This window comes from Zootoca vivipara, chromosome 2, assembly GCF_965207765.1.
Source record: "Zootoca vivipara chromosome 2, rZooViv2.hap1.1, whole genome shotgun sequence".
In the NCBI taxonomy this organism is placed as follows: domain Eukaryota; kingdom Metazoa; phylum Chordata; class Lepidosauria; order Squamata; family Lacertidae; genus Zootoca; species Zootoca vivipara.
The window spans coordinates 103,507,902-103,523,301 of record NC_142584.1 but is presented as its reverse complement, the minus strand read 5'-3'; the positions used below and the strand labels follow the sequence as shown (position 1 = coordinate 103,523,301).

At 46.6% G+C, this 15,400-nt stretch overlaps 1 protein-coding gene across 1 annotated transcript in view; it reads left to right on the top strand.

The window, feature by feature from the left end:
- Nucleotides 1-2,849, top strand: part of CPNE9 (copine family member 9) — a 63,434-nt gene extending 60,585 nt beyond the window's left edge. The window contains exons 17-20 of the mRNA XM_088662651.1: nt 547-649; nt 1,136-1,193; nt 1,960-2,033; nt 2,300-2,849. Coding sequence (XP_088518777.1) covers nt 547-649; nt 1,136-1,193; nt 1,960-2,033; nt 2,300-2,452 — 388 coding nt within the window. The 3' untranslated portion in view covers nt 2,453-2,849. The remainder of the gene's footprint in view (nt 1-546; nt 650-1,135; nt 1,194-1,959; nt 2,034-2,299) is intronic.
- Nucleotides 2,850-15,400: the final 12,551 nt, after the last annotated feature.

Sequence of the window (15,400 nt, the reverse complement as noted above, 5' to 3'; positions counted from 1 at the left end):
CTCGGGAGCCTTGCGTTGGGCTGTGGGCAGAACGTCTCTGAGTTGGTCTTTCCAAGACCACCTCTGCCTTCAAAGGAGCCCACTCTGGCTTCCGGGCTGGCATGTTTTCAGTGGCGCCTTAGGGAAACTCCCCCATTGCCTGGTCGATCCGAGCAGCACGATTTGAACCAGCGAGGACAGCGGTAGACAAAGGTGGAGGAACCGCCAACCCAAACCTTCTCAGTAGTGGAACACCCTCCGTTCAGATGTCAAGGAGATAAGGAATGACGTAACTTTTAGAAGACATTCTAGAGGCAGCCCTGTATCAGAAGGTTTATAAACATTTGATGTTTTTAATTAAGTTTTTAGATATGCTGCAAGCCGACCAGAGTGGCTGGGGAAACCCAGCCAGATGGGCAGGGAATAATAATAATAATAATAATACCCTCTTTTTCAACTCTCCGGCTGAGAACTCTGTTTGCTTGGCGGGCAGAGGTCCATAGTGCAGTGGGAAGCGGTGAAGAAGCAAGGTATGTCTTGGTCCTCTCGACTCTCCCTCTTCCCCAGGTTGGCGGCCCAGGAGACCGACGGGTCCCAATATTACGTCCTGCTCATCATCACGGACGGAGTCATCTCTGACATGCTGCAAACCAAGGAAGCCATTGTCAGCGTGAGTCCAAACTCTCCCTTCCCATGCTGGGAGAGGGGTGGGGAAGAAAGCTGGTCGACCAGCAGCTCCCAATGTCACCTTCAATGCCTTCTTGAAGAAACCGGTGGCCTCCACCTGCCCTCACTGCCTTCTCGATTGAATTTGCAGTAAAGCAGTCAACACAGGCTTCCTCATTGCCCCCCCCCCATAAAAAGGCCTTCTTTACATAAACGATGGTGTGGACATTAACCGCCGGCAGAATGAGGCCGAGAGGTCCCAGCACGGCCCTGCTGTGCTGAGGGATATCAACAGCTTTGCAGTCAAGATATGTAGCAGTGTCCATTGCTGTTGTACGTAACATGTTTTTGCATGTGTGCATACACAGCTGCAAATGTGTGGATTTAGATTAGCCCAGGGCTCCTCGCAGGCTTGATCTGGCTTTGCAGGTGCATGTCCACGCTAAACGCCACGTGGGATGCATTTCAGAAAATGCCCTTCTCCCCACAGGCCTCGTCTTTGCCAATGTCTATCATCATCGTGGGAGTAGGGCCGGCTGATTTTCTGGGTAAGTGTTGCCTCGTGGAACTGGGCATGAGTCAGCAGTGTGATGCAGCAGCTAAAAAAGCCAATGCAATTCTGGGCTGCATCAATAGGAGTATAGCATCTAGATCCCGGGAAGTAATAATACCACTGTATTCTGCTCTGGTCAGACCTCACCTGGAGTACTGTGTCCAGTTCTGGGCACCACAGTTCAAGAAGGATACTGACGAACTGGAATGTGTCCAGAGGAGGGCAACCAAAATGGTCAAAGGCCTGGAAACGATGCCTTATGAGGAACGGCTTAGGGAGCTGGGTATGTTTAGCCTGGAGAAGAGAAGGTTAAGGGGTGATATGATAGCCATGTTCAAATATATAAAAGGATGTCATATAGAGAAGGGAGAAAGGTTGTTTTCTGCTGCTCCAGAGAAGCAGACACGGAGCAATGGATTCAAACTATAAGAAAGAAGATTCCACCTGAATATTAGGAAGAACTTCCTGACAGTAAGAGTTGTTCGGCAGTGGAATTTGCTACCAAGGAGTGTGGTGGTGGAGTCTCCTTCTTTGGAGGTCTTTAAGCAGAGGCTTGTCAGGCATATGTCAAGAATGCTTTGGTGGTGTTTCCTGCTTGGCAGGGGGTTGGACTGGATGGCCCTTGTGGTCTCTTCCAACTCTATGATTCTATGGGTTGCATGCAGGGGGAAAGTCCTTTCGTGGGTACCCTGTACTTGGGCAGCGACCCAAGGAGGAAGGCAACAAATCTTAGCAGTAATTCATTATTGTGTGGTCCTCAGCTATGGAAGAGCTGGACGGAGATGAAGTGCGAGTCTCCTCCAGGGGGCGCTATGCTGAGAGAGACATTGTGCAGGTAACTTTTCCAGAGAGCATGGATGGATCAGGAATGCCAAAGGGTGGGGGTTTTTTGGGGTGGGTGGGTGGGGGCAGGATCTGGCCAAGCACCCACCCCCTTCTTGTGAGCTGTGAATTGTGTTATATTATTTGTGGCTTGTACGAGTCCGCTGTTTTATTTGTTTTGTTTTGTTGTGTTGTGTTTTATGATGGGTGTAAAGCCGAATAAACATCTTTGTTTGTTTGTTTGTTTGTGCCCACCCCCTTCTCTCTCTTTCCGCCCAGTTTGTGCCATTCCGGGATTACGTGGACCATTCTGGGAACCACGTGTTGAGCATGGCACGCCTGGCAAAGGATGTCCTGGCCGAAATCCCCGAGCAGCTCCTCTCCTACATGAAGACCCGCGACATCAAGCCCCTTTCTCCTAGTCCGCAGTAGCTCCGCCCTCTGCCGCAGCCTGAGCCAATGAGGACGTTCCTCTCCAGCTGGGACTGAGACGACTCCTACCAATTGGGTGTCCCCAATGGGCTGGGTGGCTGGGACAGCTCTCTCTGTGGGAGGTGGGCCGGGGTGTGACCTCCCTGCCTCGCACAGGTGCCCTCGGAGATGCCAGCACAAAAGCATGAACCCACCCAGAATCTCCCAACGGATGGCACCAGAGTTCACAAACCAGCCCTTGGCAAGGGGCACGGACCAAGAAGGAGTTTGCAAGGAAGCCTGCATTTCACTGAGGGCACCCAGGGACGATGATTTTCTTCAGGTTCGCTAAATAAGGCGCCACCGAGTTCTGTTTCTGCCTGGTTGTCGACAATAAACCATCCTTGGCCCCAGGTTCTTTTGCGTGTGTGCGTGTGTTGTTGTTGTCGATGAGGGATCCTGGAAACCAAGCCTTGTGAGGAATGGTTGAGGCAGTTGGGTGTGATTAGCCCGGATAAGAGATGACCGAGAGATGATAGGATAGCCATCTTCAAATATCTGAAGGGCTGTCAAGTGGGAGATGGAGCTCGCTTGTTTTCTGCTGCTCCGGGAGGCAGGACCCGAACCGATGGGTTCAAATGACAAGGAAGGAGGTTCCAACTAAACATCAGGAAGAACTTTCTGGCGGCAAGAGGGTTTTAAAACAGAGGTTGGGTGGCCATCTGTCAGGGATTTGTTAGCTGTGATTCCTGCACTGCTGGGGGTTGGGCTAGATGACCTTCAGGATCCCTTCCAACTTTACACAGTTCTATAATTCTATGGTGTTCCAGGGTAGTTGTCCCAGTGGGATGAACCAGCTGTGGGGTTGTAGCTTTCTGCCATCTCAGGCTAAACTTCCCAATTAATGACCAGCTCAAGAGGTAAAGGTAAAGGGAGCCCTGACCATTAGGTCCAGTCGTGACCGACTCTGGGGTTGCGCGCTCATCTCGCATTATTGGCCGAGGGAGCCGGCGTACAGCTTCGTCATGTGGCCAGCATGACAAAGCCGCTTCTGGCAAACCAGAGCAGCACATGGAAATGCTGTTTACCTTCCCGCTGTAGCGGTTCCTATTTATCTACTGTACTTGCATTTTGACGTGCTTTCGAACTGCTAGGTTGGCAGGAGCTGGGACCAAGCAACGGGCGCTCACCCCGTCACAGGGATTCGAACCGCCGACCTTCTGATCAGCAAGCCCTAGGCTCTCAGTGGTTTAACCACAGCGCCACCTGGGTCCACCTGGCTACCTCAAGAGGTAGGCCTCTGCTTATCCCACTTTGGGAACTAGTAAAGTTGCAGGGCTTTTTAAAGATTCAGTTTACTGATAGCAACTCCACCGCAGCCCTGAGTACAAAATGAATTGCTAATCTGATGAAGCCACCGGGATGTGGGGATTTTGGACAAGAAACCAACAGCACTGGCAACAGAGACAAGGAAGGCAAAGCTAAACTATTATAGCTTAATTCAGAAAAGATCAGAGCTGAGGGTAGAAACATAAAGCAGGCCATTGTGACATTTCAAATGGCATACAGTTTTCTAGCCATACAGGCACCTGCTTTACCAAGCCCTTTGAAATAGAAGCGTCTTCCATGCCCAGAGCCCAGGCCAAATATCCCATTTGCCCAATGGCACCTTGAGAATAGCAACTGAACACTGCTGGGGTCTTCTTTTCCAGACTAAGGATATGCAACACCATACCATTAAAGCACATGAAACACATACGGCTTTCACACACACACACACACACACACACACACACACACACACACACACACACACACAACACTGGGAACTGTAGTTTGCCCCCCACAGTGCTACAATTTCCAGCACCCTTAACAAACCTCAGTTCCTAGGATTCCTTGGTGGTGGGGAGCCCACGTGCTCGAAATGTTCGAAATGTTTGACCTAAGTTTTAGGACAAATCTTTCATTTCCCTGACAGATGGGGAAACCCTGATATTGTAAGCCTATAAGCTAGGAGCTTCTTTCCACCAATGCAGCAATTCTCCAGCCCCCCCTAAGACTCCCTCTGCAAACTCTCCAGGAGGGATATTTCAGTGCACAGCAGCGGCGACTGCCCAGCCTGGTGAGGTTCAATTGTTTGAAGCCAGCAAGCAGATGGGAAGGGAGTATTCCCGCAGCAGGGCATGTGGCCTACTTTATCTCTGCTCTCAGGAAGCGAAAGCACAGCCCAGGGCTGAGCCTGCCTGAATAAAACATGGAACAGCAGAAGCTGGCAGGATCTGATGCGGCGGGAGGGCCACCCTTCAAAGGCTTCCCATCATCGCCATCACCCCCCCCACACACACACACTCCTCCTGCATCCCAGGCTGGGCGTCCACCTTTTGTCTTTGGCCAAGAAGGTGCAGGTAACTTGGGTGGGAAGGGGCTCGATTCCTGGGCAGCTCATCGTGGCAGGCAGGCAGTATGCTTAGCAAATGGCCTTGGCAGTTTGTAAACCCTTAACTGCGTAGGAAGCAATGATGGCAGGTGACCTGATAGGGCAGAATGCAAGGAGGCCAACAGCAGGGGGCACCACAGAGCCAATGACAGGCACAGCCAACCAAGGGTGTGTTCACACTACCACTTACCCCACACCCAGTGTGCTGCCATCATGGCTACTTTTTCAAGTCACATTCACACGGTCCACATCGGTCCTGTGCTCTCTTGACAAATACTGTTGTCGGATGTGTGTGTTTTTCCTTCAAGCCAGCTTCAATCCAGCTGGAAAATTTAAGCCCCGCTCACTTTGGGCTTCCTCACAGTGTGAGTTTATTTGAGATGGCCATTGGCTTAGGGAGCTGGGTATGTTTAGCCTGGAGAAGAGAAGGTTAAGGGGTGATATGATAGCCATGTTCAAATATATAAAAGGGTGTCATATAGAAGAGGGAGAAAGGTTGTTTTCTGCTGCTCCAGAGAAGCAGACACGGAGCAATGGATTCAAACTACCAGAAAGAAGATTCCACCTAAACATTAGGAAGAACTTCCTGACAGTAAGAGCTGTTCGGCAGTGGAATTTGCTGCCAAGGAGTGTGGTGGAGTCTCCTTCTTTGGAGGTCTTTAAGTAGATGCTTGACAGCCATCTGCCAGGAATGCTTTGATGGTGTTTCCTGCTTGGCAGGGGGTTGGACTGGATGGCCCTTGTGGTCTCTTCCAACTCTACGATTCTATGATTCTATGGTTGTGCATGCACAGACGACAGCTTCCTTTGTGCAGTGCATCCCAAACACCTGAAAGCCAGCTTGGTGGGCATGGTTTGGAGTAAATGGCCAAACTGGGACCCATGCTGGGCCAAATTTGGCCCACGGGCTTGGGGGTCCTATGACCCAATAGCCTGACTGTAAAAGGCAGCATCCTATGTTCCAATTACTAAAAATAGGAGCGAAGAACAGGCTAGAGTGACAAAGAGCTGTTCTCTTCTTGTTCCCATTAGAAAAACCGCAATTTGTGGGGAAGGCGGATGATTCACATAGAGAGAAAGACACTCTGATCCTGCATTTGCCTGGCATTAGTCACCACCACCACCAAAATGGCCACTTTCAGTTAGAGACAGGACATTCCGCGTAAGCGTCATTGTGACGAGGATACCTTGGTTCCATGGCAACTGGTGTCAGCAGAAAATGAAGACCTCTGGGCGAATATAGGAAGTGACCAAATGCTCAAGCACAAATGTTAAGAATGGTCTGCAAGGCTGCTTTTTAGGAACTAACAAGGAATTTCTAGAGCTGCCTAGCTACAGCCACCTAGAAAAGTGTTCCTTAAAGAGATACCCAAGGAGAAAGAGTGTTTCTCCCAGGTCAGTCTTGAGTTTGTCTAAATTTCTGGATTTCCCAACAAAATAAGTTTGTTTCTCCACCCTTTTTTTAACTCGAGCCGTGGTGGAAATTCAGGACAGCCTTTAGGCTGCAATTCTACACATTCACCTTGGAGCAAGGAGCCTTTAACTAAATAGACTAACTCAGGCATCCCCAAACTGCGGCCCTCCAGATGTTTTGGCCTACAACTCCCATGATCCCTAGCTAACAAGACCAGTGGTCAGGGAAGATGGGAATTGTAGTCCAAAACATCTGGAGGGCCGAAGTTTGGGGATGCCTGGACTAACTTCTGAGTAGGCCTTCATAGGACTGTACTATTAGTATATTTGTAATCGGCAACGTCTCCTAAATCTTCGCATACGTCAATAAACAGGGGTGCACAGCTACACACACATAGGCTGGTGATGCTTGTTGTCTAATCTAGGTTGACTGGGCCTCACCTCAAAAACTCCTAGCAACTACGACCTGGTTTGCCCGTAACATTAAACCCTGGTTTAAAAAAACCTTAGTGAGTGAGTTAATCTTACATGCGAATCCAGGCCAGTACCTCAACTATGGTTTATTAATTATAGTTTAAACAAAAAAATTAAAAAAATTCCTTCCAGTAGCACCTTAGAGACCAACTAAGTTTGCCATTGGTATGAGCTTTCGTGTAACTAATTATACCGATAGTAATTAGTTACCTGTAACTAATCATAGTTTTTAAAGGAAAATAAGAATCAAAGAAATGTAGAATTGCAGGGACCACTAGGATCATCTGGGACCCAGGTGGCGCTGTGGTTAAACCACTGAGCCTAGGGCTTGCTGATCAGAAGGTCAGCGGTTTGAATCCCTGTGACGGGGTGAGCTCCCGTTGCTTGGTCCCAGCTCCTGCCAACTTAGCAGTTCGAAAGCACGTCAAAATGCAAGTAGATAAATAGGAACCGCTACAGCGGAAAGGTAAACGGCGTTTCCATGTGCTGCTCTGGTTTGCCAGAAGCGGCTTTGTCATGCTGGCCACATGACCTGGAAGCTATACGCCAGCTCCCTCGGCCAATAATGCGAGATGAGCGCGCAACCCCATAGTCGGTCACGACTGGACCTAATGGTCAGGGGCCCCTTTACCTTTACCTAGGGTCATCTAATCCCACCCCCTGCAATGCAGGAATCTTTTGCCCAATGTGAGCTTGAACCCACAACCCTGAAATTCAGAGTCTTGAGCTCTACCAACTGAGCTATCCCAGAAGCTTGCTGTTGGCTATGGGTTTATATGTGAACCTGGACTATGCCATACCAGGCAAATATGGTTTTATGCTCCTTGTGACAAGGGAGGACAACTCACATTTCTGATTCTCAGGATGGCCCCGTTCCGTGGACATTGTTTCTTAACCATGATCATTCCTAAGAACAGATCCCAGAAGCAAAAACAGTCCTGCAGCAACATCAAGAGTGACAAAACAACCGTGGGCTTCCTGCTTGCTTGCTAGCTCTCCAAAGCCATCTGGTTGAGCTCTGAAGAAACAGGAAGCTGGAGTAGATGGGCCTTTTGGTCTGATCCAGCAAGGGCTGTTCTTATGTTCACATAATGGCATAAGCATTTATCAAAAGAATAAATTGACCAGTGAAGATGAATTCTAGGGAGAGAGAGCCATCCCTTTCTCAAGCGAAATACTCCCCTCCAAAGAGTATTTTCAATGACCAAGTCCTCAGCCTTTGGGTCAAGATAGGCTAGAAATGGTAAATAAACAGCTTGCCTCAGCTCACAGCCTCCACCATGGCTTTATTAAAAAACATCATGTAATAATTATAGATTCTTTCCTTAAAGTTCTGTGATTAATGGGAGTAATTGACTCACTAAGAAGCCCCTGATGTAACAGCAGGCTCCAAGCCTAGGCAGCTCAAATGAAGATCAGGTTGTTTTTCCTACTTTTGCTGACATGGAAATAGGAAGATTTTTTATTTATTTATTTATTTATTTGCAGCACTTGAGTGACGATACAAGATTTTATTACTTATTTTTCCTTAGGAACAAAGGAAGCTGCTTTATTCTGAGTCAGGTCAACAATGGTACAGCAATTATCTACGCAGTTTGGCTCCAGGTCTCAGAGATTTCAGACCAGGGAATGAATGAATGCCAATCTCTGAACCTGGAGCCCGCTTTCCCCCCAATATGTATACGAAACAGGATATCACCACCTATTATCAGATCCCCAATTAACACACTGTCAGGAAACAACAACAGACTCTGCTGCAAACAAAATAAGAGCCTGCTGGATCAGGCCAATGGCCCGTCTTAGCACAGCATCCTGTTGTCACAGTGGTCACCCAGGTCCCTGCAGGAAACCCGCAGGATCCAAGCACAAGAGCCCTCTCTCTCCCCTTCTGTGGTTTCCAGCAACTGGCATTCAGAAGCATTGTAGCCCAAAACTATAGAGGAAGAGCATCGTCATCATGGCTACCGTAGTAGCCACTGATAGCTTTCGCTGCCCCCCCCATTTTGTCCATTACTCTCTTAAAGCCATTCAAATTGGTGGCAGTCACTGCCTCCTGTGGGGGGCAGGTTCGGTAGTTCAGTTATGTGCTGCTGAAATGTAAACAAAATATAAACTTTCCCCCAAGGCCAAATATGCCTCATGTCAATATCAGTACAGTCATACCTTGGTTTAAGTACGCTTCGGTTTGAGTACTTTCAGTTTAAGTACTCTGCGGACCCGTCTGGAACGGATTAATCCACTTTCCATTACTTTCAATGGGAAAGTTCGCTTCAGGTTAAGTACGCTTCAGTTTAAGTACTCCGCGGACCGTCTGGAACGGATTAATCCACTTTCCATTACTTTCAATGGGAAAGTTCGCTTCAGGTTAAGTACGCTTCAGGTTAGGTACGGACTTCCAGAAACAATTACACTCATACTTCGGGTTAAGTACGGTTCAGGTTGAGTATGTCTGGAACGGATTAAACCACTTTCCATTACTTTCAATGGGAAAATTCGATTCAGGTTAAGTCATAGTTGCCAAGTCTCCCGTATTCCCCGGGAAATCCCCGTTTTTCCAGCTGTTCCTAGCTGAAAAAACAGATTTTTTTGTTTTCCTCCGGTTTATTCTGGCGCAGCGGCCATTTTGAAACTGGGCGGAGCATGCTCAGAAGTGACTTTTGATGCTGCTCTGCCCAGTTCCAAAATGGCTGCAGTGCGACTTCTGGTGCGGCGGCCATTTTGGAACTGGGCAAAGCAGCATCAAAAGTCACTTCTGAGCATGCTCCGCCCAGTTCCAAAATGGCGGCAGCGCTACTTCCGGTCTGCTACTTCCGGCCGGGACCCTTATTTCTCGGACAGCAACTTGGCAGGTACGGGTTAAGTACGTTTCAGGTTAAGTACAGACTTCCGGAACCAATTGTGTACTTAAACCGAGGTACCACTGTAGTTTATGAAGCAAACAGAAATTGGACAAAAGTCTACAAAAGAGATAAAGGAAAATAGCTGGGGGTTTTCCTAGTGATTTTTTTATTGGTTAGTTTCTTTGTGATGTGTTGATCGCCTGACCTTTAAATATTTTGGTGGGACTTTGCAGGGTGTGTTCTGCTTGGTTTAGCCATGTTTTGGCTATAGTCAGTTCTTTATCATTTTAATTAAATTTTCTGTTTTATAATTTAGAATACTCCTTTAAACATCCTTAAAATATCAGTGACTTCCCTTCTTTTCTTTCCATGGTTCATTTTGCATATCATAAATCCCTGCGTATTTTACATAAACTACAGTTCTTACCCGATACGGGTAGTTTGGACTTAAATGAGCCCAGAATATTTAGAATACCCACTAACAGAAGTGGCTTTAGAAAGGATTAGGTACGTTCATGTCCCGCACTGAAGCAGCAAGGCTGAATGACAAGGCCTCATCCAACACCATGATTCTATGAAGGACTGGTCTATCGATGACCACTACCCATGAGAATAATAATGTTTCCCCTGTGTTGGTTTTTAGACTGCAGGCTCCTCAGGGCAGGGACCTATCCTCGTGTAATCTGGCAAGTGAATGGACACCAACACCGCTATATACAGTGCCAGAAATGGAGTATCAGAGGTAAGCTGCCTCTGATTTCAGGATACTAGGGACTAACGCCAGAGGGTTGGCTGGTTTCATCAGCCTCAGTGGTGATGAGAGTGAGCACTGAGCTCAGTGGACTTTGATGATAAGCTCCTTCCAGATTCCATGATTGTTCACATTTTCTTCATCCCCTGGATTTTATTCACTCAACAGCTTGAGGCAGAGAAAGATCCTGTGGTTCCTGCATAGCTGCCAAGTTATCCCATTTTTAAGGGAAATTCCCTTATGCTGAATAGGCTTCCTCGCGAGAAAAGGGAAAACTTGGCAGCTATGGATTCCTGGCTACCAATTCTTTATTTTTTTGTTTATTGCATACTGCATCTCAGAGGAATAATCTTCCACCCTCATTACATCACTTGTGTCAAAGGGTTGTTTCTTTTTGAAGTTGCTGTTTTAAATCTCAGATGTGCAGCTTCTTTCGATTGCAGGCTCTCTCTAGAGAAAGACAGGATTATAATGAAAAGCCGGCAGCTGGCAACAGAGGTACATCTGCTACCTTTTCCATCTCGGGGAGGCCCTCTCCTGCTCGAGGCCCTAGCACCAAATGCACCCTTCACAAAGCTGATGTCACAGCGCCACCTCTCGGCCATTTCACTTTCGGAGGTTCCTTAGGTTTTAAAATCAGAATCTGTTTTTTTATTTTTTAAGGAATACGTGTTCCTGTTTCTATGGGCCTGGGATAGTTTAATGCCTTTAAATTAAGTCTGCCCCTTAAAAGCTCTTAATTGCCATTTCATGTTTACACTCACAGGGATTTAATAGTAGTGAAAGTTCAGCTCCCCCCTTATATACCCAATGGTTCACTACTAGGGTGATGACTTTTTTACAACCTCATTTCCCTGTATCATAATTTGATGAGCTTTCATTAAAGATTAAATAAAATCCTACTTTCAAAAGATTTGATAAAAAAACCTCACGCACAAAATGATTTAAAAAATTTTATTCATCAGTTTTTTGACCATTTTTGAAGTCACTGTAAGCAGATATAAAATTGAACCCAAGCTTTAGAGTCACATATATACAACATTATATAGGGTCATCAAACACACAAGGGAGCTTTTTTTAGCTGTGGTAACAGTATAGAGGACGATGTTTTGCTACCTCTCCTGTAGGTTCTTTTCCCAGCTTGCCCGGCAGGGTCTGCTGGCTGAGTTTTGAGGTCCCAAAAAGGGGCTTTTACCTTGCGCAGGTGTGACATTTGTATACCCTATGTTGCTAAGAACACTCCCCATTGTGGAATGTGGTGTTGTGTCCAAATTTGATACGAAATGTATATAGAATTGTTAATACAATTTTATGAAATGGTAAAACGGCATACAAAAAAAACCCTAAAAACGGTTTGTGCATATAACCTTTTTTAATATTTCAATGGAATATACCTCATTTTAGTCATTAATAGGCAATAGTTCATCCATTTGTGCTACAGGAAATAATTTTTGAGGGGAAAAAATGAAGAAGTCATCACCTTATTCACTACTCTCTGCAGGCGAACACCTTGTCAGGAGTTCTATCCTGCAAAGTGTGGGAATCGGGCCTTTAGTGTTGCTGCACAGCAGCCTTTGGAATTCCCTTCTCCTGACTCTTAGGCAAGCGTAGTCTCTGCTATCTTTTCAGCACTTCCACTTTCAAACAGGCTTTCAAGTTGGGAAAAGTGGAAGTCTGATTTTACAAACCTTTCGATTAGATGAAGGGGCTCTCTATCTGAAGTTCCAGAAAGTAGTGGAAGAGATGCTAACCACTGCTTGTAAACTGGGTTTTTTGTGGTAGCAGTATTTTATTATATTTTTGTACAACAAAACCTAAACTGCGTGGATGGTTTCAGCCAAGAACAAAGATCTATTCACTTTCTACACAGCTGTTCTTTGGGTTTTACCTTGAAAAAGAGCCCCAGCCATTCAGGGTAAAATAGTGGGTTGCCAAATAATCCACACAAGCTGTCCACCCTGGCCTGAAAAATAAAGCTTAATTTTATACAGGATTCATTCATTTAATAAAAACTCTTTCAGCATTCATAATACAGTATAAATATTAACAAATGGGTTGCAAATATTGTATAGATCACTCATTTTTATACACATTTGACAATCTCCTTTGTTAGAGGAACTGAAAAGAAGTATATGAAATAGGTCACTTTTGGGTTTTTTTTCTTATATAAAAAAGCATATTAAAATAAAATTGAGGGAGGAAGCAGAACTCAAAGACACTTTTTGGAATGTTGGTATAATTTCATACAATACTGGCATGAAAGAAGGTTAATCACAAAAAGGTTGAAAACAATGTTATGTTGAAATAAATGAGGGATTCTTCTAAAATTATGTTGAGAAATCTGATGTTTTACCTTCCCTGCCCCCTCTTAACTTCCCTGACTGCATGTATTTTATTTAACAATAGCAATAAAAGCAGCAGCAATGCCTCTCTCTCTCTCTAGCCCTCAAAGGTATCCCCAAGTCACACCCCTCACTAGCTTTCCTCCCTACCCAGACAGTGCACTGAGCTTCTGCTGGATGGAGATGGGTGTATAAACTTGAATCATAGAATCATGAATCATAGACTTGGAAGAGACCACAAGGGCCATCCAGTCCAACCCCCTGCCAAGCAGGAAACACCATCAAAGCATTCCTGACAGATGGCCCTGACAGATGGCTGTCAAGCCTCTGCTTAAAGACCTCCAAAGGAGGAGACTCCACCACACTCCTTGGCAGCAAATTCCACTGTTGAACAGCTCTTACTGTCAGGAAGTTCTTCCTAATGTTTAGGTGGAATCTTCTTTTTTGTGGTTGGAATTCATTGTTCCGTGTCCGCTCCTCTGGAGCAGCAGAAAACAACCTTTCTCCTTCCTCTATATGGCATCCTTTAATATATTTCAACATGGCTATCATATCACCCCTTAACCTTCTCTTCTCCAGGCTAAACATGCCCAGCTCCCTAAGCTCCCTAAGCCGTTCGGTCAGTCAGCCAGTTACAAATCCATTGAATGGTAGCATTGTCTAGCCTGCATTTTACTAGCTTCTTTACAAGAATATCATGGGGCACCTTGTCAAAGGCCTTGCTGAAATCAAGATATGCTACATCCACAGCGTTCCCTTCATCTACCAGGCTTGTGACTCTGTCAAAAAATGAGATCAGATTAGTCTGACATGACCTATTTTTCAGAAACCCATGCTGACTTTTAGTGATCACAGCGTTCCTTTCTAGGTGCTCACAGACCATTTGCTTAATGATTTGCTCTAGAACTTTTCCTGGTATTGATGTTGGGCTGACTGGGCGGTAATTGTTTGGGTTCTCTCTTTCCCCCTTTTGGAAAATAGGGACATTTGCCCTCCTCCAGTCTGCTGGGACTTCGCCTGTTCTCCAGGAATTCTCAAAGATTACTGCCAGTGGTTCGGAAATCACCTCTGCCAGTTCTTTTAATACTCTTGGATGTAGTTCATCTGGCCCTGGAGACTTGAATACATCTAACTAGCCAAGTATTCTTGTACTACCTCCTTATTTGTTCTGGGCTGTGTTTCCCCTGCTGAATCATCTGCTCCATATTCTTCAGGTCGGGCATTGTTTTCTTTTTTGGAGAAGACTGAGGCAAAGAAGGCATTGAGGAGTTCTGCCCTTTCTCTGTCCCCTGTTCGCATTTCACCATCTTCTCCTCTAAGTGACCCCACTGTTTCCTTGTTCTTCCTTTTGCTACGGACATACCCATAAAAGCCCTTTTTGTTGCTTTCAACCTCTCTAGCAAGCCTGAGTTCATTCTGTGCTTTAGCTTTTCTGACATTGTCTCTACACATGCTGGCTATTTGTTTGAATTCCTCTCTGGTGATTTTCCCCTTTTTCCATTTTTTGTACATATCCCATTTAAATCTTAGCTCAGTTAAAAGTTCTTTAGATAGCCACCCTGGCTTCTTTAGGCACCTTCCATGTTTCCGTCTCATTGGTATTGCCTGAAGTTGTGCTAGGATCTAAGAGTCTTGGTAGACCACAAATTGACATGAGTCAACAGTGTGATGCAGCAGCTAAATAAGCCAATGCAATTCTGGGCTGCATCAATAGGAGTATAGCATCTAGATCCAGGGAAGTAATAGTACCACTGTATTCTGCTCTGGTCAGACCTCACCTGGAGTACTGTGTCCAGTTCTGGGCACCACAGTTCAAGAAGGATACTGACAAACTGGAATGTGTCCAGAGGAGGGCAACCAAAATGGTCAAAGGCCTGGAAACGATGCCTTATGAGGAACGGCTTAGGGAGCTGGGTATGTTTAGCCTGGAGAAGAGAAGGTTAAGGGGTGATATGATAGCCATGTTCAAATATATGAAAGGATGTCATATGGAGGAGGGAGAAAGATTGTTTTCTGCTGCTCCAGAGAAGCGGACACGGAGCAATGGATTCAAACTTCAAGAAAGAAGATTCCACCTAAACATTAGGAAGAACTTCCTGACAGTAAGAGCTGTTCGGCAGTGGAATTTGCTACCAAGGAGTGTGGTGGAGTCTCCTCCTTTGGAGGGCTTTAAGCAGAGGCTTGACAGGCATATGTCAAGAATGCTTTGATGGTGTTTCCTGCTTGGCAGGGGGTTGGACTGGATGGCCCTTGTGGTCTCTTCCAATTCTATGATTCTATGATTCCCTCTCTCTCTCCCTGGGGAAAGCTGTCAAGAGAGAGAGTGGGCTCCACTTCTCAGCCCCCTACTCCTGCGGCTCCACTTCTCCGCCCCCTACTCCTGCCTGGAAGCCCTGGGAGTTGGGGTGGGGTGGGGTGTGTAGTAAAGTCCCAGTCCAAACCCCCGTGGCACGGACACGGGGCTCCCCCTCCTCCTCCCGGAGCTGGACCGGAGAGGGACCCAGGAGTCCTGAGCGGGAGACCCCCTCCACGCTCCCTCCTCATCACTCTCGACGCCAGCACAGCCTTGCCATTCGCGGCAGCAGATTCGCCCACGGCCGCCGGCCGGGAGGTGTGACCTTGCAAATTGGAAGAAGACGGTGGCGGGGGGGGAAAACCGGGGTGCGTGTGTGGCGAGCCGGGGGAAAACTGGGGGGTCGGTATGTGCCCCCC